This window comes from Pseudomyrmex gracilis, unplaced genomic scaffold (assembly GCF_002006095.1).
Source record: "Pseudomyrmex gracilis isolate BER0280 unplaced genomic scaffold, ASM200609v1 scaffold_488, whole genome shotgun sequence".
NCBI classification, from domain to species: Eukaryota; Metazoa; Arthropoda; class Insecta; order Hymenoptera; family Formicidae; genus Pseudomyrmex; species Pseudomyrmex gracilis.
This window is the reverse complement of record NW_018021072.1, coordinates 4,726-30,361: the sequence shown is the minus strand read 5'-3', so window position 1 is coordinate 30,361 and position 25,636 is coordinate 4,726. Positions and strand designations below refer to the sequence as shown.

The 25,636-nt window shown below is 35.1% G+C and overlaps 2 protein-coding genes across 9 annotated transcripts; one reads left to right on the top strand and one right to left on the bottom strand.

Annotated features, from left to right (window-relative positions):
• LOC109860860 (serine/threonine-protein kinase SMG1) lies at positions 1 to 24,817 on the bottom strand. 6 transcript variants are annotated; one of them, XM_020440238.1, is made up of 16 exons: positions 24,683 to 24,817; positions 22,796 to 23,137; positions 22,478 to 22,701; positions 22,139 to 22,391; positions 21,912 to 22,041; positions 20,494 to 21,826; positions 20,221 to 20,377; positions 19,613 to 20,141; positions 19,354 to 19,541; positions 15,429 to 19,244; positions 15,077 to 15,350; positions 8,436 to 8,698; positions 6,890 to 7,166; positions 2,497 to 4,384; positions 1,434 to 2,390; positions 1 to 1,341 (listed from the first exon to the last, which is right to left on the bottom strand). In XM_020440238.1, the coding sequence occupies exons 2-16, from the start codon at positions 23,020 to 23,022 to the stop codon at positions 1,157 to 1,159; spliced, it is 10,701 nt and encodes a 3,566-aa protein (XP_020295827.1). In that variant the 5' UTR covers positions 23,023 to 23,137; positions 24,683 to 24,817; the 3' UTR covers positions 1 to 1,156. The 6 variants fall into 6 exon arrangements, with proteins under 6 accessions (XP_020295827.1, XP_020295831.1, XP_020295829.1 ...); XM_020440242.1 differs by having other exon boundaries at positions 22,481 to 22,701; XM_020440240.1 differs by having other exon boundaries at positions 22,796 to 23,051.
• Positions 8,734 to 12,574, top strand: LOC109860862 (histamine H2 receptor). 3 transcript variants are annotated; one of them, XM_020440247.1, is made up of 5 exons: positions 8,968 to 9,000; positions 9,146 to 9,400; positions 11,049 to 11,618; positions 11,862 to 12,024; positions 12,131 to 12,574. In XM_020440247.1, exons 3-5 carry the CDS (start codon positions 11,050 to 11,052, stop codon positions 12,527 to 12,529), a joined length of 1,131 nt encoding a protein of 376 aa, XP_020295836.1. In that variant the 5' UTR covers positions 8,968 to 9,000; positions 9,146 to 9,400; position 11,049; the 3' UTR covers positions 12,530 to 12,574. The 3 variants fall into 3 exon arrangements, with proteins under 3 accessions (XP_020295835.1, XP_020295836.1, XP_020295837.1); XM_020440246.1 differs by lacking the exon at positions 9,146 to 9,400 and having other exon boundaries at positions 8,734 to 9,000; positions 11,046 to 11,618; XM_020440248.1 differs by lacking the exon at positions 9,146 to 9,400.
• Positions 24,818 to 25,636: the final 819 nt, after the last annotated feature.

Here is a 25,636-nt window from a genome sequence, read left to right as displayed (position 1 = left end):
AAAAATCAAGTCTTTATTCTTTATCTTTGTTAGAAAATGTATTTGTGTACTAATAATTATTTGAAACAAAATAGCTTGATAACATATATGTGCGACCTTAGCGAGAACATTGTGCTAACGTTGGCTATGTTGGAAAGTAATGAATGTTTTTTTTTCGTTCAAATCGTTCAATACTAATGCCCTAAAACTTTGACTCAAGAGAAAACATGGCAAATTTTTAAATTTATTTTGTCCTGGAATTTTTTTAATACATTAAATTCGTGTGTGTGTGTGTGTGTGTGTGTGTGTGTGTGTGTGTGTGTGTGTGTGTAAACGCGCGCGCGGATTTTAAGTGTAATTTACGAATTCCATAAAATTTAACAATGATTTAGTAGTTTCTCTTTAAGTCATAGATATTTTTATGTTATTATAAAATAATGCTGCATGCTTTCAGTCATTGAATTATTTAACAAGTGTGTGTCGATGTACATATGTGTGACATCAATTTACAGATCTAAAATTATAACGTTATATTTCTCTCATTACATTTATTCACAAGAGAATGAAACGCAAACTGATTTGAATGTTTCGTTAAAATGTCAAGCATGTTTTTTGTAATATTAGCACTTAATTGCATTAGCCATTGCGTGATCGATGGCGTGCGATGGCATCGTTATTGAGACGCTCATCGATCTTTTCGCAACACTATACTGTTAGCAAAAAGATATTATATTTCCGATTCTATATTTTTCTCAAAATTCGTGACTCTCAAAAAGATATTTTTCTTCGAGTGGTTACGTGTTCTACATATTTGACTTTTTCCTTAAAAAAGAAAAAAAGAAAAAAACTCATTTCATTCATGTGCATAATAAATTGCATACCAGTCTCGTTTCTGAGACAAATATAGGATCATCGCGCACTCAATAGGTTTTCGGTTGTCGCACCGGAGAGATCAATCCGCGATCAATCTGCAAAAACCAACTTGTTTCTATTGACTTATTTCCCGAATGACGTTTGTTTTTGCCGAACACTCTGCCATCTGGTATCATGCAGAGCATTAACTCCTACGGCGACCTAAAGCGACGTAGGATACGACGACGTAGGTACGCTAGAGCTTCAGTACCGTACGAGACGAATGACGAGCCAATAAAGCGCGTGCGCGCTAGTTGTCGTTCGTTCAGACCCATGGTGTCCAGCCCTCGTATAACAGGGCCAAATTGTCAGTGCTTTGCGCTTCACGTATCACGTACTCCACCTGTTCAGCCGTGGTGTATTTGCGCGACGGTTGTGGATCGCGGCCTTCTAACTTCATACGTACACGACGCCACACGTTCAGTGCATAAGCGTTTCGCTCTTGCACAGCTAGAAAATCGAGAAAAAAGAAAGAAAAGTAATTGAGATTGAAACAAACAATATTGGAGAAAGTACAGTTAGTGGATTTCCGGACTGCTTACCTTTACCCGTAGTTGGATCTCTAGTCAATGGTATTCCTTTCCTCGGACTTAGACATACGCTGTCTTGCCGCACTAATTTACCTTTTCTCTTCGACAGACTGTCTGTGTCTTCCATCGAATTCCATTTGCTCTCATTTGCGAACTCTAACAATTGATTATACAGGCTGGGTACTGTAATCGCCATTGTCTCTAACTCATTCTTAATTGCCATACCGCGATTTGGATCGAAATTTTCAGACTCCAATTCCTTCACTATCGTCGATATATTTTCCGTGAAGGAACGATAAGTGGACAGGAAATCCTGCAAACCGACTATGTTCTCGTGTTTAGCCATCGTCTTCAGCAACGTTCTAACATCCGACATCAAACGGTGATGTTCTGCGAGCACATTCTGCAAATTCTCTACTCGCTTCCTTAAGTATTCTTCAGCCGTAAACAATGCTTCTTGCTTCTCCTGTAACTTCTTCTGGGTGTCGACTATTGCTTCTGATACGATTTTTTCGGCTTGCTTCAACCACGTCGCGTCTACGTTGTTTTCTAGCTGCAACAGCTGTACAAGGCTTTCTTCAATCATAGTAACGGTAATATTGAGGTTGAGCGTCAACATGCAGCTCTCTTCCCAGTGTTTGATCAACTTGATGAAAGTCGCGTCATGTGTTGTGCTCTCCGATGTTCTGGTTCTCAAAGCCTCGTAATGTAGTATCGCATTGCACGTGTTCACCACCATTATCGCTAAATTATGTTGCTCGGACAACTTTTTGCACGATGACAACACTGCGTTATCAAACGCTGACATAATTTCACCTAATGCTGGATTGGCACCAGCAGCCCATTTTAAACGTTGTACAGCACTCGAAACAAGATTTTGTTGTTGCTCACGAGCGTCACATACTCGCAACTGTAAAGTCGACAGTGTTGTCGCCATTTTTCGTAATTCCAGCATAAACGTAGACCGATCTAAAATAAAAGATTATTTTAAACTCAAAAATAGGGATTATATCTTTCAATTTTAATTAAACAATAAAATAATCTAAGATATATAATTTCTTGTACATGTACTCACTCAAAGGATTAATTAGATTCATATTGGGCCTCAGCATTATAATATCTTCGTACAACCAATGATGAGCCGTCAACTGAAGTTGAAGTCTCTGCAAACTAGCTCTAGCCACCTCGACACTTTTTTGTGCCAATCTGGCACTCTGCTTGCGACGCCAAGTGCTTTCTAGAGTGTTGTTTAACGCGCTTGCTTGTGCAAAGGCTGAAGCTGAAAACAATCCTCTTCTCAAGCACAAATCTACCATTTTTCGACACAATTCCTCTAATGAGACTTTATTTTCTGCACCGATATCTCTTTGTTCGATCTCGGTGGTTACATTCAGGCCCATCCGTTGCAATAGAAAGCACAAAGCAATCGCCAAAGTTTGTGACGTCACTCCGAGCAATTGTCTTGAGACGTAATCGGCTGTAAACGATCGGATAGGTTTGTTAAGTTGGTCGTCGTCGTATACGTTTGCTAATCCGCCTTTAAACGCGGTAGCAATGTCCCTGCACATCATGAAGAAGTCTTGCATAGTCTGCAATCTCTTGATCAGGAATATATTTTCGAGGATTTGTCGAGCTTCTTTATTGAAAATAGGCGCGTATTGTTGAAGACTAGCCTCACGTATTTGATCAATTTTTTTCCAATTTACCGGAAAGTCTAACAAACTCAAAGTGGCCACCAAGTTATTACCTTCCATTTGCAATTTCTCGAACAGACCGTTAAAACCCATCAGCAACATCTCACCCGGTGTTAAAGTCTCCTCTTGATTTAAATCTTGAGCTTCGGCGGGTCGCGATACTAACGCGTCGAATCGTAATCTTATGTTAGCCACTATATTTTGCACTACTGAATGTGGACTTTCCATTTCCATTACGGTGAATCGGAGATGCATCTCAAGTTGCGTCAAAATATCATTGAGAGATATCCCGGTTAGTATTATAATCTCACTGAACTCGTTTATCATTTGCATGACACTCGGCTCCTCTGTAATAATGGTCTTCATCGCTTCTGGTAATATAATAGTCTGGAAATTATAGTTGAGATCTTGCAAACCCTTATAGATGCAGTCAGCACTCCTAAGACATTTTAGCACTAACGAGATTTTAGAATCATTGTTTGTCTTGTGATTCTCCGGTATTAGTGTAATCAGTTCGGCGATGAGCGACGACGTCAGACGCATGTCGTCTAGAAACCAATCTCCTTCGCGAGACGTGAGATCTACAAGACAATCTCCAGCGCTTTTGGCGGCACCTTCCATTATCAAATATCGTTTATTTAATGTACACAACGCAGTAATATTAACGCATTCGAGTGCTCTTTCCGCACCCTTCTCTCGTCGCAGAAAGTGCGTAATCTGAACTCTCGATTCAGTGTACGCCTTCTCAATTCTATTGGCAGCTTCTGGTAAACCTTCGGCTACCATCCTTTCATAAGTTTTCTTGAATCTTTCGTTTGATGTTTTTAAAATTGTTTGCATCTTATATGAAAAAGTTAGTATATGCTGGACTTGTGGATTACTTGGATTGATCGACTCCAAACATGCTTTGAGTTGCGCCATAATTTCGTGACAGGTTTCGACAGTACCAGAAATCAACATCTTGTTGGCCCAAGTATGATAAAGCACGGTACGATGTTGAGATAAAATGCTGAGAGGATATAAGCTGCAAATGGCAGAATACTGGCTTAATAGATCTAAGCAATTGCGTATATAAACAGATTGCTGACTGGCTAACTGCTTTAGTTCTTTTTCTGACTGCTCGCACTGTAATATCATCTGACTTTGCCCAGCATTTTGTAGAAATTCTTTTACGAGATCAAATATCACGTGGTCCTCTATACTTGTTCCTGTTCCTAAATCCTCTAGCCAATTTCCAAGTTGAGGTCCTCGTACTGAGGCAAGAGCAATCTGAAATAATAAAATAAAAACGATAATATAGTATTGATAATAATAATAATTATAATAATAATAATAATTTTGATAACAATTAATGAAGAGATTCAACTTTAGAAGTTTAAAACTTAACAATAATTTGAACGGTCATTGAGTCTTACGTTGGATGTTCATTGCGAAATGAACATGCATATATATATATATATATATATATATACACAAGGTATATATACATATATACAGGGTGTCCCAGAATTGGTATAACATTTCTCGTTGACAGGTAGAAGAAGTAAAATTGAGCCGATAAGTCCTATACCATTTTGCTAGATTCGCAATAGTTACCGAGATCTTAACTAAAAAAGATCGGCGAATAAGCATGCATCGAGCTGTCTTACGCGCGTAAGACAGCCCGGCGCGCTTCGCGCGCTTACGGTGTTACCCGTAACAACATATGGGAAGAGCTAATATAACAGCATATACTATAACATATACATATGAAAATGTAATCGTGCGAAGCGCGCTGGGTTGTCCTACGCGCGTAAGAGCCCGATGCACGCTTATTCGCGGATCTTTGTTAATTAAGATCTCGGTAACTATTGCGAATCTAGCAAAATGGTATAGAACTTATCGACTCAGTTTTACTCTTTCTACCTGTCTACGAGAGATATTACACCAATTCTGGGACACTCTGTATATACAAGATGAAGAAAAAGTATCGGAACACCTGAATATCTCAGAAAATATAAGTTTTACAGAAAAGTGTTTCAGACAAAAGTTGTAAAGTTCAAAAGAATCTATTTACTGATTGTATCACTATGACCTTGGATGGCGCCGCCAAGGTCAAGTCACATTGATTTTTTTTAATGGAACTCCCTATTTGTTATTGCAAATTCTTATAGCTTAATTCAAGAGCTTTCCAAAAAACACTATAATAAAGGTTATTTTCATTAAGTTTTTTTGACTTATGAGAGTTGAATATTAGAGTATTGCCGGTAGCATTATCTATTGACGTTATCATTCATTTTGAATGTTGCTTTATCCAAAAAAAAACTATGTTGAATAAGAAGTTAGTTCTTTGTCATTTCTTCTTCTTTTTTGCTTAAATGGCGCAAAGCCCCTTCGCGAGAGGAGCACGAGCCAGTCTGAAGTCTTTATATTCTCAGAACAAATGGGAGAGAGGGGAATGTGCAGTTTACTACTATCACATGATACACGGCCGTCTTTCACAATGAGCGTGTTCATCTGTGTCGGGGTCGTGCTCGAAGTGTTGTGACTATGATCGCTTTGTGGGAGGAGAATTAATGCGGGATTACACCTGAATTAATTTTTGGAGGTCCAATTTAGTTCGCCGATCAACCGATAAACTTAGTTGAAAAAGACCGGAAAAAATCTTTAGGTGGTGAGCGGATTCGAACTCGGGATCTTTGGGTTCGCAACCCCTGCACTCAGACCGCGAGACCACTGGGCCGGTCAGATCAGGTTCTTTGTCAATTCTCTGCATCATGAACTCACAAAATTCGTTTCAGTCAAAATCATCTTCGTAGAAAAAGTACTGGCAGTACTCTAATATTCACCCTTTATAACTCAAAAAGTACTTAATGAAAATAACCTTTATTATAGTGTTTTTGGAAAGCTCTTGAATTAAGCTATAAGAATTTGCAATAACAAATAAGGAGTTCCATTAAAAAAAATCTATGTGACCTTGATCTGATCTTGGCGGCGCCATCCAAGGTCACAGTGATACACAATCACTAAATAGATTCTTTTAAACCCTACAATTTTTGTCTGAAACACTTTTCTGTTTATATTTAAATTTATATTTCCTGAGATATTCAAGTGTTCCGGTACTTTTTCCTCACTTTGTATATAATATTTGATATAATATTATATTTTGATATAATATATCATACAATATAGATAGATTAATACTTGAAAAACTTTAACTGAATAATAAAAGTAAAAGTATACTAACATCAATTTTATTTTTCATTATTTGGTTATTACTTTTCTATCCTATTACTTCTTTGATCGAATATATGTGCGTATATGTGTATATGTACACAGCGCGTCAGGAATTCGAAGAGTAGGCGCGGGGATCGGAGGGCACGATTCGTACGGCGCTTGTTGGCGAGCAACCGCCCCGCTTGCCTTCCGATCCCGCGCCTACTCTTCGAATTCCTGACGCGCTGTGTACATATAGGGGAGTACATTATATCATGCCGCGTCAGAGGAAGTATTTCTCGGAAATTTCTCCTCCGGCTGCCTCTATTATCGCGCGCCGTTCTTCTTCGATCTCGGGCCGCTGGCAGAGATCGAAGGAGAACGGCGCGTGGTAGTAGGGGCAGTCGGAACAGAAATTTCCGAGAAATACTTCCTTTGACGCGGCACGATATAGTGCACTCCTCTGTACACATATACATGTATACATATAAAAACAAACTATTTAGAAAAAAACATTTTACATCTAGAAAGTAGAAAAAAAGAAGATTTACCAGCATACGAAGTTATACAAAAACTTACGTTATGCATATTAATTTGTTTCTCACATTCTTCTATTTTCTCTTTCAAACTAGCTTTTGTTTTCTCATGAGCATCTCGTGCACGTTTAAACGAATTGTACCGTTTTACAACTGAATACAAGGCGTGATTTCGACCCATTGCTTGCGCCTCTTTCACCAATGCGAGTTGCTGATGTCGATCCTGCAGTAAATCCTGACACTGACGTGAAGCTTCAGTCGCCTCAATCCAACAAATCAAATGATGACACAGTAGGGGAAAAGTGTTAGCTAACTCTTCTCTGTGTAATTTTCCATGTAAAGAAATATATAAATATATTATTAATACAAAGTATATGTGTGTGTGTGTGTGTGTGTATTGTTAATATAAAAGCTAACAAGAGAGACAAATTTATATTAATCTTTGATCGCGCTTGCGTATTTTTTATTTCTATAATAAATAAAATATATGTTGATGTTGTTTTGAATCAAGTTCTTAACGGAATTTCAAAATCTCTCGGTTTTAATCGGGCAAGTTTGAACCATTTGCTGGGTGTTATGTAATAATTGAAATGCAATGTCTTTTTTCCAAACGTTTCGGTTTATATTAAACCTTCCTCAGTAGATTACTATGTATAAAGTGTATGTTTGTGTTTACATTGAATTGAATCTATTATAAGTTGACAATTATAAAAACATTTGAGCGTGTACTTTTAGTAGAACAATCCCTCCTGATTTTTAAGATGACGAAGAGTTGTTGTGTCAAGTGAAATTAAAAGTTAGTCGATGTATGTCAGTTGTAAAATTGAATGTAATAGTCGATGTGTGACTGTGTGTGTCAAAAGTTTCGTCATTACTGTGTCAGGAAGGTTTACAGAGTGAATACATTTATATTTTGATAGAATGACATCTACACTGATATGAGCACAACGTGCTCATATTAATTCTCTTTTAATTTATCTAGAATCGGTAAGTATATGTTGTCTAACATTTTGATATCTTGCATTATGTTGATACTACTATTATGTATTTTAATTTGTAACATCTCTGAAACTAATCGTTTGTAATAATTAAGTTCTGTGTCAAGTATATTAATGAAGTTCCAATTAAAAGAATGTTCTGTGTTGAGTACGTGTTCTGTTAATACTGAAGTTTGTTGATTGTTTTTTACATAGTGCATGTGTTCTTTAATTCGTGTTTGTATTTATCTTTTGGTTTGTCCGGTGTAATTAGCTTCACATGTGTTACATAAGATATATACTACGTTTTTCTTTTTGTTTCGAAGTAAATGATCTTTATGCGTTTTGAATTTGTTCAATTGGTTTAAATTTCTGTAGGAGAGTCGATATTGTTTGTCATTTATGTCAATGTTTAAAAAGAAGAAGTTTGGAAAAAAAAACATTGCATTTCAATTATTGCATAACACCCAGCAAAAAGTTCGAACTTGTCCGACTAAAACTAAGAAATAAATAAAATGTTTAAAAAAGAAAAATCTAATACTATAGTATTTTGAAATATTCTTTTTTCTATTTAAAATCAAACATGATGAAACTTATTTAACGTATTCTCACCGATTAGCCAACCATTCTGTGCGCATTTCTGCCGTTCTCACAGCAAACATTGCGTAAGTAAGTTCCTGTTCTAGCTGCTTTCTTCCGATGCCAGTGCATCTCGCTCTAGCTTGGCAAGCGCCGTAGCTAGCTATACTTGTATCTGCGCCCGCTCGCCAGTCCACGAGAGGATCATAGACGAATGCTTCCAGCAAGGTCAAAAGAGTCTCGCGGCCTCTACGCATCACTCTCAGAGTATTCTCACAAGCAAACCTAAATATACCCTACACATACAATTAACCATTATATATAAATACTTTTTGTAGTCAAGAGAATATATGTAATTATCATCAGCCATTTATAATTATACATTTCTTTTTCTCAGCGACACTCATCGATTAATTTCAATTGAATCGAGTTGCACTGATAACGACTGATAGTTATAACAATCCTTCGTCACACTGGGGAATCGTCACCAAGGAAATCGCCAGGTGAACAGATAAGTAAAGCCACTTCCAAACGAAAAATCAGTGCGTGTTATATTATTCCGCAATGATTTACAGTGTCTACACTCACATCACAAAAGGTATTACAATTATTTACGATGTTATTAAAGGAAGAACTTATTTTTATAAAAAGAGTTTTTATGTTTTTTTACAACATGCCAAAACAAAAGTTAGACACAAGTTTTATCTTATGTACAAAAGTTTAATTCTGAATGCTTCTTGTAGATTTATCATAATCGTGATATGTGATCCAATATGTACTTTGGCGTTTTACAGAACATCCATCTAAAACCTGTTTTTTTGCATTTGTGTGTGTGTGTGTGTGTGTGTGTGTGTGTGTGTGTGTGTGAAAGGTAAGTAACTAAAAGAGTTTGCATTACATGATTTTAGTCGCATTAGTTAATCGATCGTCATTCGTTTTACATATCATTCTGGTCTGATACGTTTTTAGAGCAACAATTGCTTTCATGATTTATTGCGGTAAGTTTTGCATACCAACAACCGAAAGTTCCGTAAAAAAAAGACAATTTACATAGAAATCAAAATACATCTGATGAATATCTACATAAAATGCTATAAAAATATATTCAATCGATTTTTGGTAAACAGATAGATAGTCATCTGCATATAATTTCCACATTTATATATAGCTACTTTTACTTTTTTTAAAATATATTATGACTCTTATTTTTAATTTGACAATATACTTTTTTGATAGCAATAAAACTCTATTCTGTAAAACAGGAAATCTTCTATAGTTTACCTATAATTATATATATAGGTAATATAATTATATACATATATACATATGTGTGTATACGTAGAATATATATAATATAATGTAAGAACATATTATTCAAACAATATTTTTTCAGACTAATAATGTAAAATTATACAATTACGATATGTTTTAAATATTCAAAATTCCTCCTTAATAGGCGATTTTTGGCGATCGTATGGTACATATACTAAAGTGTACCAAACTATAGTTCGAGTGACTTCAAATTATAGTTTGGTACACTTTGGTATATGTACAGTAGGGAGCACCATATCGTGCGGCTCCAAGGGAAATATTTTTCGGAAATTTCTCCTTTGGATGCTTTATACTATCGCACCCCGTTCTTCTTCGGTCTCCGCCAACGGTCCGAGATCGAAGGAGAAAAGCGCGCAGTAATAGGAGCAGCTAAAGAAGAAGTTTCCGAGAAATACTTCCCCTGGAGCCGCACGATATGGTGCTCCCTACTGTACCATACGATCGCCAAAAATCGCCTAATGTATCAAAAGCAAACGTACATATAAGCACGTACACGCATATTATAAATTTTTCATGTACTATATACTTTTTATTTTAATATTATTTACAAAGTGAAACATTTTTGCAATACACCGCGAAAGCTTCAAATTTCATAAGAGATATAATGCTGAAATGTTTTATCTATGATTTTTATGAAATTTTGTGAACTGATTTCAAATTCTACTACACACAACGAGATAAAAATGTGATTTTAAATTGATACGTTACAACAATTTTACAAATTATAGATTTGATGAAAAGGAGCATACAGTTGCAAAGTGTCTGCATGAGTGTCTGACTTTAATTTTCATCATGAATTTATTTAAATATTGCTTGTTTGAGACATTTTTGCAAAATTTTATATAAATTAAATATTTTCAGAGTTACAATTAAAAATAGTTTAAATAAAAAGATAGAGAAATGGTAATAACAAGCTAACACCAGATGTTCGGGTACAATTCTTTTTTAATTCGAAGATTGTCAGTTGCATTCAAAGCGGGAGGACATTTTGTGTCTTACGTAATACTGACTGATACTTTGCTGCCACTTCTGTCTCTCTTTGAATATCTATGTAGCGTTTCTTTTCTTATCCATATTCTTCATGATCTCGAATAGATTATGATTTTTTTTTAATAATTTTATGTAATTTTTCATTAAAATACTGAAAAAGATCCCATAGTGGATCGAAACGTTTGTTAACATTTTTTAAAATCTTCGAATTAAAAAAGAATTGTACCCGAACATCTGGTGTTAGCTTGTTATTGCCATTTCCCTATCTATTTAAATATTCAACGAACTTTAAACATATAATTAAAAATTGTTTACTTTCAGCAGAATGTATCTAAAAAAAAGTAACGTTACTTATGCAAGTGTGAATGTATCATCAAACATACCGGCAGACTTATCAGAAATCGGCAACGACAATGTACAGGATAACCAAGTTATTTGGATCTTCATAGACAGCTTTCTATTTATCGTGATCGTTTTGGGAAATGTTCTCACGATATTAGCCATTGCATGGGCCCGCAGACTTCGAAACATCGTCTCGAATTATTTTATATTCAATTTGGCAATATCGGATTTATTAGTAGGCGTAACATTGCCTTTTCACTTGGCATTTTACGTGGACAGTACGTTGAACCATAACAAGTTATTTTGCATCTCTCGTTTTGTGATCATCAGTTTAGCATGCGGCGGAAGTATATACAATCTTATAGTGATCGCTATAGACCGATATGTTGCAATAGTGTATCCTTTGAACTACAGTTCGTATATAACAAGAAAACGCGTGTTGCTAATTATTACCATTGCTTGGATTTGTATTATGGGTGTATCATCAATTCCAATATATTGGAATTGTTTTGATGCTTCACGATCATGCGAATTGGAAACGGTATTACCAAGGTACTACTACAATACTAATTAATCATATCTTTTAAAAGTTAGTCTATAATACTAATATCAATACGATATTCCATTATTTCGAAATACTATTTTGTAAAATTGTATGTTATTATAATTGTTATAATTGTTTTACTTAACTGATATCGATTTACAAGTAAAAGAGAGAAGCAAGAAAAGAGAAGCATTTTTATAAAACAAATTACTTACTGTGAAAAATAATAAAAAGTGTTACTTGATACATAGATACTACATAGTGGCTATACAGATGCCGTCGTTTTTTCTCAGTTCGATAGCAATGTTTTTGCTATATTGGAAAATTTTGAGAGAAGCGCACATGCATACGCGCCGAATGAACCTAAGTGCTGTTCCAAACATCGCTGAGAAAAATGATCGCAAAGGCGTACAGGTATGATATATTTTAACTATCATAACATTGCAAAAGATATGATAATATAACATTTGTACTAATTTAACACGATCTAAAAAATAATAAACGTTAAAAACTCTTGCAGGTGGTAATGTTGATATTGGGCTGCTTTTCGATTTGTTGGTTTCCCTATTTTGTTGTAGCTTGTATGCGAACCTTTGGTTGGAAAACGAACTCAATGATTATATGCTATAAATCCACGTTTGCATTAGCAATTGCCAACAGCGGAATGAATCCCTTTATATATGCTTGGAAAAACGCTAGCTTTCGCAAAGCTTTCCAAAACATCTTACACTTTAAATCGCCGAATAATGATTTAAACTCAAGCTTTAAGATGTACTTACAAAAGCAACGAGAGCTAAAGCTCCAACAAACAAATATAGAAAATAGTCAACATATAAATGTCAACAACAGTATACGCGGAAGACTATCTGATCATCGATTTGGTCGAACAAAAAAGGATAAAGTAGAAACAACTTTATAGATTTATAGATTTATGTTGAATTAAAACATAAAAATCTTTCTTTTATCTTTCTTTTTTTATAATTAAATTTACTCATTTATAGTTGTGTGTACGGTAGAACATCCCAAAACGTATACATTCTCAAAAATCTATTCTCAAAACGTATATTTTCCCCTTCATCGCTTTTCCCACCACTAAGTATGATTACAACCGAAACGTCCGAAACTGCGCTAGCGCGAGATGAATTTATATCAAATAAGTCTTTGTGCATGCGTGAGGTAAAGAGTGAGAGAATAGGAGAAATATACGTTTTGGGAAGTTTGTTGGTCCCGACTGTATGTTTTGGGAAGTTCTACTATCTAAATTCTTCCTCTCCTTTTATCTAAATTCTTTCTCTTCCTTTGAAAAAAACGAATGGATAAAAAACGGATGTTAAAAAGTGGTCGATTTTTGCTCCCGATATGGCAAGTAAAATTCGAGTGATTTTTGCTCGTCGGTCCCGACTGTATACGTTTTGGGAGGTTCAACTGTATTTAGTTTTTCCATAACATGCAGAGAAAAATCCGGAGGGCAAAAATCGATCACTTTTAACATCCTTCTTTGAAGGATTGTGCGCTTCTTTGAAAGATAAATATGCAAAAAATGCATATTTTTCTACTTTTTCTTAATTTTTCCTGCATGTTATGGAAAAACTAAATATACCATGTGATTCTACGACCAAAAATCTATAAAAAATTACTCAAATTTTACTTGCCACGCCGGAGGCAAAAATCGACCACTTTTTAACATCTTTCTTTATGTAGCTAAACTATGCGCGATTTTTAATTCATGATGTATAATTCGTAAAAAATGATTAGAAATTTGCAAAACTTTTTTTTTTTTTTTGTTGTTCACGTATATAAACCTTTTAGAGTATTCGGAATTCGCAATTATTCGTAATTTGTTATTCATTATTTGTAAATTGTAATTAATCGGTTTTTTAACACAATTTAATAACTATATATGTTTAATACTATATTTTAATAAGTAATAGCATAGCGCGACACGAATAAATCGATTTGTAGTGCGTCCTTTGAATTTCGTAAAAAAATTACTCGGCTAAAGAATTAGTACAAATAATCAATCGATGATCAATCGATGAATTTTGCCTCTACAGTATATTCACGAATTTTCTACAAATTACGAATCGCGAATTGTAAATACGCGCATAATCTGGCGCTAGCTTTTAAAAATATCACGACAAAAAACAAAACTTGTATAAAATTTATAAATATGATCACTTTGAAATTTTTAGAGGTGTCTCAGATAGTGTGTTGTAATCAAATTTTCTCAGATTAATTCTTCCACTACTCGATGATTCTCGCAAACGATTTAATGTTGCTTTCACTCGGAAATTGGAAACAATGTTTTCTTACACATAATTTGATTCTCACAAATCTTATTGTCTGTTTGCTCAAGAAAAAATTGCATTGCCTGATAATGACTCACAAGGTCAATATCTTCCATCTTCGATTTTATAATATTAAAAGCGAGGAAAATCGTCAGTTTTATGCACTTTAACTAAAAATAAACAATTTTTGAAATATTTCTGTACAAACACACATATTACAGATATAACAAATAATTTTGGTATGTATACACAATTCTGTATGTATAGTATTTCTATACAACCCACGTAGAATCGAATCAGTATTGTAGATGTGTAGAAAAAATACACCATACAGGTTTTTCTTTTATTCAACACAAAACCATATCAGCAAAATTAAGAGGCTGCTGAACCGTTTTGTTTTACCGGCATTTATTATTTCACTATTTTTGTCGTATTTATTGCACAAATTGGAAAATGGTTCTCCAGAATAAAAAAAAATATGCTAAAGAAGTGAAAAGTTTAAATACATTCACGAAAAACACAGTTTATGGACTGTTACAACATAGTCCACATTTTTATTTCGTACACAAAATTAGCAATGTGAATTCAAAAGAAGACTGTACTTTCCACTTTTAGAGATATAGGCAAATATTTTGAAGCTTTAAAAAATGCATATTTACTGTTACAACATAATCCACATTTTCATGCAGACAGCAGAGTATTAAAGCGGGGTATTCCTACCGCCTGGATGCTCTCGTACGCATACAAGCGAGAACCGCAAACGGATGCTGTTTTCGCTTGTATACGTACGAGAGCATCGAGACGATGGGGGTACTCCGATTCGATACTCTCGATATTGTCCGGCACGATCTGACATCTCTAGTGCAATTGTAACAGAAGTGCTGGAGAGACATACATCTATCTTTATCTCGGTCCAACTAGAAGGCGCTACCTACTGGACAGCATAACGAATCAGAGTTCGGTCGTCGGTTTAGAATCCTCTTAATACTCTTTTATTTTCAAAAAGTGCACGAAACTTTGACAATATTCCTTACTTATGATATTATAAAATCCAAGATCGCGAGATATAACGAGATATATATATATATATTGATATATTGTTTCTTTATCAAAAAACTAACGTAACAGTAACGTAAATCACTTGTTATTAAGAATTTTTCGAATATCAAGAAACCTACCTCGACACCAGTTACTCCTAAAGCTGCTTTAATGTTTGGTGTCATGCGGAACGGCACTTTTTCAGGAACACGCAAGGTTTTTCCTTTTTCGAAGCAAACGTTGTAATCGATGTGCACAACTTCGCCAGTATTGAGATCAACAAGAACGTTATCCAAGTGTCTATCACCTAAGCCTATGATATAGCCGATAATGGACATTACTGCAACGGAACGTGAATAGTTTTTGGTAGCTTGCCACCAGCTGCCAGCATTGATACTATTGCACCAGATTTCTCTGCAACGTACGTTAAAAAAAAAGAATAAATATTATAAAATTTGACAGAAAATGCATGTTTTGATAATTAAAACTAACTTAGCTAATAAATCCTTCGGTGTCTCATTCATTAGCTCAGCTAACACTTGCTTCAACACTTGGATAGGCCATTCTTTTCGGTTTTCCAAGCTAATCCCGCGCTCCTTCAATAACGGTGTTAGTTTATTGTAGAACAATTCCGATGGTCGCATTATCGTATTATTACCGCCGCCGCTCTTGTTATTCATGACGCATTCACGTTGCTGCCATCGTTTATATAATATAAACAAAGGTGTGACGCCGTCAACCCACTGAATGAGACCAGATCTAGGACCCAGTGGAATCACCGAATAGTGCCGCGCCCTGTAGGTCTTCGTATCACTGTTTTTCGACATCATAGTATTACATATACTCAAGAATTGCATTATTCTCTCGTCCAGATGTAAATCTTCTAATCCTTTGAACAAGTATGTATAAACGTGGCCATCGGAACCGTGAAATATCAGTTTCTTCGGTTTCGTCTTTGTTGGTAGAATTTGAACGTTGTTATCTACTGACATAATAGTAACGATCTTTTTATCGACTGCAGCGACGCCTGGCATGGCGATGCAGGTGTCTTTCAGATTGGCTAAAATAGGACTGATATCTGTCATTGATAAAGAATAAGCAGCTCGTCGATGTACACGTTGCGCCAACTTGCCTTCGAGATGTTTTAAGGCCAAACTAGCGATCTGAGGCTTTGCCGGATTTTTAGGATTATTGAGTCTATTTATCACTTCTTCTATAGATGCACCAAACTTTTCCTGAAAATTTTTCTCATGCGGTGTTTCAGCAGATACGGACGTCATTGATAAAAGATTTTCTAATATGAACGTAATCGGTTTCAAAATAATTCTGTATTTCTCTGCTATCAGTTTATCTTTTTCTTCAGATGTAAGCCAGACATTATCCTGCACACGCTGTATCTCGATCTCTAATTGTTCAAATCGTTTAATAAATTCCGTGTGATGCTGGCATAATGTTGCTAGCCATAATTCGTCCCACAGCAAAGTAATTCGTCTCAGTTCTTTCACTAATATCTTCACTTGAACTATAGAGTCCTGGATACGACTCGACAGACAATCGACCAATTGTGAGAAACAAGAATCCATGAATTTTTCACTTTCGTCTGTGTTTGCAGTAGCTTCTTCCTCGACAACGTTTAAGTCCAAATTGTTTTGCGAACTGTCGTTCTCATTAGGTTTTTCATAAATAACTTTATCATAGGTTTTCCTCTGGCCAGAGACCGCGCCCACTACAGCTGGAAATGTAATCAAATGCGGCGAATTCTCCGCTACTCGACACAACAACTCGGACACCTGAGTCCTTACGTACGCCTCAGGATGACTCAGCCTGGAGAACAATTGTGGTATAATCTCTTTCCAAGGTGCGGTTGGGGTTGTCGAGAGACCAGCCTCGAGTACGTTTTGTAGTTCAAGAGCATGCTTCACTACAAGTCGTAACAGTCTCAATGTTGCTGTAATAGTATCACATTCATTGCTTTCATTATTCGCTAACTGCAAGTATTTGAAATATGCATTTGCCGAGAGTTCATAATATGAATAGATTCTTTTTTGTGCCTGCCGCCAGATATCGACTAACATATTGAGATGCTCGTTGCTAGCGTGAGACAGAATCGGCAAATTCCTCAGCTGATTTTCTATCATATCGGACGTGTTTACGTCGGTTGTATCTATGTCGCCTTCGTCTTCAGGTATAGTTTTATTTTGGCTCAATATAGAAAAAATGGTGTTAAGATCAGCTTCAGCTATGTCCAGTGGCAGTAGAGACTTTATATTTAATCGATCAGTATCCGTCAATTGACCGGAGTTAGAATTGTCAACTATCTTTCGGCCCCACTTGTAACACCAAGCAGCAAAACTGGACCAGGCAAGCGGTAGATCTGGACACTGATTTACGCCGAGTTGCATCAGTTTGCCAATTATCATGTCTGACGTCGGAATCAAATCGATCGTGTCGCCGAACAATTTATTCATTAGGCCATCGTTGTGCACGGCTTCGAATCTGAGTAATTCTTCCAGCTGAGGATAGTCATTTACGTTTATGTCCTGCTGTATCCATTTGCCTAGAGTAAGAAGGAGCTTGGTACCAGTTTCTCGTAAATCAGCAGACTGTTCGCCACTGACGATCGCCTGCGAAATTCCCAACGAGGTTACGCAACACATCTTTAACGCCTCACTCGTGTTCTCCATGTTGTACAGCAATTTAGAAAATTCTCTGAACGCACGCATGCTGTTCTTGGTCCATTTCACATGAAATGAACCGTTTAATAAGCTATTCGTGATCTCGGAAAAATTGCAAACAGCCAGATTTTGTAGTTGAATTAAGTTCCTCTCCGATTTGAAATATTTGACTATTTCTCGTTTTGCCAAATTGAAATTGTTCTCTTTCCTAGCTGTTCTGATGACATCCAATCGTAAATTATCCACTTCCTGGATAGTGCTATTGTCACATGCTTGGTCAAAATACTCGGACCACCACAAGATTTGTGTCAAGATGTTCGAGTTTATGCAGTTGATTTTATCAATCTTATACAACTCGAAAACATTTTTCTCAGTAGTTTTGCCACGTAATAAATTCTTCAGACATGTTGCCGAATATTGAAGCAATATAGCATCGTTAAGATATTCCGATGGCATATTTCGTAAACCATCTTGCATTGTCTTAGCCGCAACCTTTTGGCACTTTTCAATATCGCTTTCAAATGTGTTCTTAAAGTCGTTCACGCGTATCTTCAGCGCAATATTCGTCAAAGTGTTGCTGCACTCGCATAATGTTTTTGCACAACTCCAATTACTCTGTTTCTCCGCGTCTAGTAAATTCCAATTTGTCAGCCCATCCAATGACAACAGTTCACCTTCTTCAAATTTTTTCAAACAATCTGCCTGTTGCGGTACAATATTCTCCGTAATTAGTTTTCTTAAAGCAGTGTTTCTATCTTCCGCCAACATATCGGTCTCTTGTAATTTCCAGCTTAATAATCCGGACCAGTCACTGACTGCTTTGTAACAGTAAGAAAGTCGCTGCATACAAAAGCTCAAAACTTGGTTATCACTTTCGAGTTTCGTAGTTGTAATGCTTTTATCGTCATTTTTTGTCTTAACTTGTTCATCGATAATCTGCTTGTAGGTTTCTGCTGCTGCTTCGTAGTGTCCGGCAGTTTCTTCCATTGCTGCTTTTAGCCATGGGAATTTTCTATCCTTCTCTTTAGTATACACGTAAAGGCCCTGCAATGCCTCCATTTCGCCCAGTGCAACCATCGCCTGCGCCGTTCCCAAAGTCGCTCTTTCGAACTCTACACCTTGCGTGTTATCAGCGTTGCTCAAATCCTCCAGCAGTTTTTGACCGTTACGCAGTGCACTTGTTGCCAGGCCCGAATGTAGCGACACCACACATAAGGCCAATCGTATGCGATTCAACCATTCTTTGCACGTTAATTTGTTTGTATGAAAAAATGTTCTAACTGGTTTTGATAGCGGCAAGAGTGCCATTGCACAACCATCCGATGCATTATGAATTACTTTCTCCAGGTGTTCCAGGAATTCTATGAAAAGCCTCACTCGCGTGTGTTCATGCAGAATATGTTTCAAATCTTGTTTTTCTTTCTTTACCACATCCATGCAATACGATATCTCGCGAGCCAAAATCTTCAAGGCACTTTCAATTGATGTAAACGTCTCCTGAGGTTTCCCTAGAGAAGTGCGAAGCTTGTTAAGCACACAGTGTTGCGCTGCTTCAAAACCATTCCAAAAGTAAAGGAACGAACAATTTGCCTGTGCTAAGTCGTACATTCTTGCCGCGGTTTCGCTGTCCGATCTGTATATAACAAAAAAAAAAATAAAAAAATTGTGTTTTATTGTGTAATAATCATTATTATTATTACATTTTGAAAGAAATTATTTCATACACGAATAGGTATACTTACACAGCTGGCCAGCACAAAGTGAAGATTTCCGCCAAACTAGGCGCATCGAGATAATGCTCTTGTAATAAAAACGCCATGTACGTTTTAAAATGCTGCGCCAACAATTCTCCATTGTTATTACTCCGCATGTGCAATCTTTGAGCGAGTATCAATGATTCCGTCGAATACATTTGAATTTCTCGCATTTTCTACGACATTGAAAACAACATTTAGAAAATTTATACATCGAAAGAGATGTGCACTCAAAAAAAATACTTACTTTGGTGTCTGAAAACAAATGTTCTATGTTTAATTTTGGTATAACAATATTAATGGGAATTAAAATGAGCAACAAGCCATACTTCTTGCGGACCGTCTTATTGCATGATGTTAAATGTAACGTCGCTAGATCTACAATATTCGAATAAACCTCTTGTTTCCATATTACATTCTTTGCTGTCATTAAGATTTCAAAAAGATCGCATACTGCGCTTGCAATACGATTGTTGGTCGTAGCTCCACAATTAATTAAACTTGTAATAATACTTTGGCACTCTTGCGTTTTGCTTAAAATCCCAATGTACTTTTCTGACTGTGCGCAAATCTCTTGCATCCAGCTGGATAAAAGAAGTAGAGTTTGCACAGGTGTACTTTTATTGTACATTTTCGCTATCAGATTGAGAATTATAGATAAATGACCGCTAGTTGGTGATGTGGTTGGTACATCTAAAGTTCCAGGAAACATGTCTATCGGACGGCAGGTAATAGTGCCTGTTATCAAGCTTGAGCTTGGAACAAAATGATTATATCTGAAAAGAATTAATTAAGATAAAAATGTAAATTTATTATCTTACTTAACTAAGGAGAATTTAAGGAATCTTACGTTACCTAGAGCAGTGTGCATAGAGTAGATATAGAATGCTATATTGTAAGAAAGGGTTATTTAAAGAAAGTGAACTATCATACGGTTTCAATTTTACTGCAAGGAGTTCTAGGATACTGGGTTTTAAAGCCCACATTCCGATAATCGAATTGCTCGCGTTCGCTACAAAGAAATATAATTATCAAGTGTGTTAACTATATACACTTATTGTATGTAATATTTATATTTTACACAAATTAGATTGGAATTACATCTAGAGATTTATATATTTTATTCACCTATATCCGAGAGCGCACGTAGTATGAATGTAACTACAATCTCAACATCGTTTTCCACATATCTCAAGTTATTTAATGGATTATCGGCAACTAAACTATCTATATCAGGTAATATGAGCTTGTAAGCAATCTCCAAGTCTGCTAGTATATAGCGATAAGACTCTTGTAATAACGGAATATTCTTCAAACTAAGGAGACTGTGATACACTCCTAGACTCGCATTTTGAATGAGAACGGAATCTCGAAATCTTAATTTCAGCAGTGCTGAGTTTTGGCCGAGCAATTTATGCACCAATTCCAGAGGCAAATTTGCAGACACTTCCTTTATTATTTTCGATATGGTGGTCAACATCGAAATAATAGTATCATCCCAGAAAATATTAACTTTCTGCAACTGGAGATCAATAAATTTATAGAGAAACTCGTGATTCTGTGCAAGACGACTCTGAAGATGACCGAGAAGCAAAAAAGTACATTCATTTGCGATTACAATTAATTCTTCTTTCTCTTCTGACAAATCCTCAACATGTTTGATTTTAGGTCCCATTGATTGCAATAAGTTTATCAAAACTTGCTCTTTTTCTTGCAGCAGAGTATCTTTATCAAAAGTTGTTTTAGAATTTTTCTCATTATTCTTTTTACTCATAGTCAATGATTTGATCATCTTAATGAGATTTTCCTCGGCGATCTCATCTTTATTAAAATGTTTAGAGAGAATTTCTATATATTTCTGAGACGTATTTACGTTCTTTATGCATTTTATCAAGGTTTCTGTGTCAATGAATATGATTTCGTCATTCTCTTCTTCGAATTCGATTGCTTTGACAACAGTCTTTAACATTTTCGATAGACAATCTGTTAAAAAAGACCACTGCACGTTTGATGAAAAGTTTGGATTTAAGTTCTCAGATATGCTTTTCATTACTGTGTTAAAAACAGATATTAACGATGTGATGTATAAAATACATTCCTTTGGCGTCACCGATCCTTCGTCTCCGGGTGATGTACGACCTGATTCGGGTAAACTTAATCTCTCATCATAGGTTTCTAAGTCTTCTAAAAATTGGCTCAGTAACGTTAACGTGAACTGCAGATCCGCTACCCAGAAAGAACGCAATTTTTGCAAGCATCGACTAGCAAAAAGAACGATTGATTTTTGCTTTGTGGAATCAATATGCCAACCCACAAGTGTATCCACAGTATCGTGAAAATACTTGGTGGTAAACGTTTCTGGGTAAGAATCTATGATGAGCAATATAGCATCTACAGTTGCTATTAACAAATCTGCTCTATCAACATTTTCCAATATCGATTGTAATTGGGACATCATAGGCTATAACATATTACGATTAATAATCACTGTTGCTCTAACACAAAAATCTAAGTTAGTATTAATTTCTAATGTAGACATTATTTACCACAGAGAATTCTTTTAGTTTAGATATCTCAGAATCCATCTTAAGTGCTTCGACAATTGATTTTATCAATAGACATTTAACATCCTCTTTATATTCCATTGAGTATTTTTTAAAAGTCCAGTTCATAAATCTAAATAAACAAAAGAAAGGTTTTGTATATTTATGATGCTAAATCGTAAACTTTACAAAATATAAAATATTGTTTCTATTACATTACTTTGTCTCACCTATTAAAATCTTGTTCTACAACATATCCAATCCGACCCAAACATTTTGCAACTTGTTGCTTTGCTTCCTGACCAGGACCAGAGTGCAAAATATCCAACAGACTATCGCAGATAGGCTCTAAGTTCCTTCGTATATATCGTTGATTTTCAGATGCGACGATACTTTCTTGTACTTGCTTGCAAAGAACCATAAAAAGATCATAATTATCTTCGCGACATAGTCGCCGTAACAGCTTAGATATTCTCGAGTCCTCTGTAAAAAAAAATAACCGTAAGTTTTTTTAAAGAGAAAAATTATATTTTAATGTGAACAAAAATAATAATACTAATAGACACAACCACTTATTCTTTTATCGTCATAATATTTGCTCTGTGCATTTTCGTGATTTTTCAACGATTCTTGAAACTTGGGTCTAGATGTAGAGTGATAACAAGATTCCGTGTTTGATTCTCGATCATTGAGAGTCTTTTTAAAGGCTCTTCCACGTGTTCCACCTCTGGCACGGTCTGTGGAACTGCCACCACGTGCCATTCGAAATTCATTTCTTGGAAGACCACTGAGCCTATATTTTGTTGTATTATATTTTCATTATTTATTAACTAACATATGGAGTATTATTAATATATGTATTTTGTTTAGAACATAAGAAAAACAACCTTGGTTTAAATCTAGTAAAGTTGTGCTCTGATGAGTAGTTAGAGTTTCGTTGACAAATAACCAGAGTACTGCGTGGTGCATTCAGGTTGTTTACAGTATAATCATTTATCACACTACTATCCTCTGTTTCTATTTCTTCTCCTTGATTTATAGACTCTTTTTGAGTCTCAATGCACTTAGAACCACGTAGCTTGGTGCTAATATTAGAGTTCCCACAGCTATTCATTACATTACTCTGCAAGTGGTCTGCATGACCTACACTTCATAAATGTAACCTGTACTTATCTAGGAAATATTTATCAATACTAAAAAATCTCAGCAAAGAGCACGTTAAAGGACACCTAAATACAAACAAAAAAATTGTTTGTTAGTTATATGTAAATATATTATATAAGTAAAAACATACAGATAACATACTGTTCAATAATATGTAAGTTTGTTTTATTATTATTATGATAACATAAAAAATAAAAAACATTTTTTTTTACTTGTTAAGTATTATATGATAAAATATTGCATACACATATATGTAAATATATATACATACATATATATACATACACAAAATACATATATATTATATACATGTAATATATCAAAATTTAAATACATTTACTTAGTTTAAATACATTTACTTGTGTGTGTGTGTGTGTTCTGTGTATGTATATCATAGAAAACACTAATTTTAATTTTACTTTATTTATTTTTAACTTTCTTTTCCAAACTTTTTAATCCATACATAGGTACTCTTTTCTTATGAAATATGAACTATTTTGTGTCAATATGTTTATTTTATAGAATTAACATTATTATTACTATTGTTTTTATCAGAAAAACTACTTTATACAATACAATTGTATAAAGTACAATACAATTGTAACGAATGAGTACGAATAGAAGTGTGAATGCGTTAAGTTAATTTTATAAATCAAGTTCCTTGGCTTTAGACCTAAAGGCTGAATCAATAAAGATTTATATATATGTAAATATGTATTGTATATATATGTATATAAATTGTAATGTAACTAATTAATATAATTTTAATTGATATATACATACATATGTATATATAATTGTAACTAATGAGTAGTTAATATTACTAGATGTTAATCTATGAAACTTAGGATGCTATAAACATATCTGTGCAACATAAAGTTCTATGTGTATAACATGTCCAAAAATTAAATAAAAGATTAAACCATTTTTAAATTCTTTTTCACAAGTATATTCTAATCAACAAGAAAGCTTTATAAACCAAAGAAAAAAAGATCATTAACAAAATTATATACACTACCTATTACTATCTATTACTATTATATAAACTACTAGAACACTTTGTTCACCAAAAAAATATATAAAAAAGTATAAGAATAAAAGATTTAAAAAACTTTTAAGAAAAAGTATATTGAAGTAAAATAATAAGAATAACAATAAAAGAACTAAACCTAATAAAAGAAAAATTACTAGATTAATAATTTTATTGGAAGATGTATAAAAAAACTTATATAAATATATATAAAATTTAATAAACTTTTGTGTTAAAGTAAGATATCTGTTCAGATAACAAACATATTATTGAAGACTATATATTAGAATATATGCTCGTAAAAAAAGGAAGAATAGACCACTGTTGATAAAATTTCTAGTAAAAATATGAATATAAAAATTCTATTAATAAAAAAAAAATTATGAAAACTGCAAAGACTAATAATGTAGCAAACAACACACTATGTAACAAATTCAAAGAGCATTATTATGTTCTATTCTCTTCACAGGCGCAGTTTTTCTTCCAAACAGCATCTGTTGCTGATATAACGTTACATCCTTTTTCTCCTCACTCTCGAAATATTATTTACAAAATGTTCAAAGATAAAGTTATTTCTTACCGATTCTGAACAGATCTTGTGCAGATAAGCACTTACGTATAGAAGAAAAGATCAATCTTCACTTTCTAGCGCTTCACGAAAATTATACACGTTCGAAAACGCGGAATCTAGAGGTTAGGAGAAGATACATTTGACTTAGGATGCATTTTCACGTGCTACTGAAACTGATTCTTTCAGGGTACGTTCTGTTTCACGCAACCTTTTTAAGCTTGTTCTACATTATGGCTGCGTTCGAAAAGCGCTATCAGCGCTGTTGCATCATTCTATCACTGGTCTAGTTTCCACCGAAACNCTCAATTCGATTTCACTCCGGTACGGATTAAATTTAATGTCTGTTCGTTTTACNTGAACTGGCCGCTCTAGGTCAGAGTTTATCCTTCTTTTTCCAACGTAGAGTAAAGAAGATAAACTCTGACCTAGAGCGGCCAATTCAGGTAAAACGAACAGACATTTAGTGTTTCGTTTCCATTGGAAGTAGAGTACTTATAGATCGAAGCGGAAGCGAAATCAGCGCAATTTGACAGGTTTCCATCGACTTAAATCTGATTCTACGTCGCATTAGGTGTGAATTAATGCTTCAGTGGAAACTAGACCACTGTCGCCTGTGTACAGACGGCGTCATTAATTCGAAGAATAGGCGCGGGAATCGGAGGGCAAGCGGGGCGGTTGCTCGTAGCGCCAACGGGCGTCGTACTAACTAACTAGTAGCAATCGGGTGTCCACAACTGGACACCCGATTTTGGGACTAATGGATATTTGGATCAACTGGACTTTTTATGTGATCCCCGCGCCTATTCTTTGAATTAATGACGCCGTCTGTACGTAGTTGGAAAGCACCCATAAGCTGCTTTCCTTTTAGGAGACACAGGTCTAGTTTCCACCGAAACATTGGGAGTGTTTTGCCGAAGTTAGCGCTACGTAGCGCTACGTAGCGGCTTCATGTAGCAGTTGCAA

Excerpts from the sequence above, each read along its gene's own strand:
- LOC109860862 (XM_020440246.1), top strand. The coding sequence starts at position 11,050 with ATGTATCTAAAAAAAAGTAACGTTACTTATGCAAGTGTGAATGTATCA. Across the intron at positions 11,619-11,861 it reads TTGGAAACGGTATTACCAAG|ATACTACATAGTGGCTATAC; the intron begins GTACTACTACAA and ends CTTGATACATAG. Across the intron at positions 12,025-12,130 it reads ATGATCGCAAAGGCGTACAG|GTGGTAATGTTGATATTGGG; the intron begins GTATGATATATT and ends AAACTCTTGCAG.
- LOC109860860 (XM_020440238.1), bottom strand. The coding sequence starts at position 23,022 with ATGAATAGCTGTGGGAACTCTAATATTAGCACCAAGCTACGTGGTTCT. Across the intron at positions 20,378-20,493 it reads ACGTGCGCTCTCGGATATAG|CGAACGCGAGCAATTCGATT; the intron begins GTGAATAAAATA and ends ATTTCTTTGTAG. Across the intron at positions 8,699-15,076 it reads TAGGAGTAACTGGTGTCGAG|GGTATATTTAGGTTTGCTTG; the intron begins GTAGGTTTCTTG and ends TTGTATGTGTAG.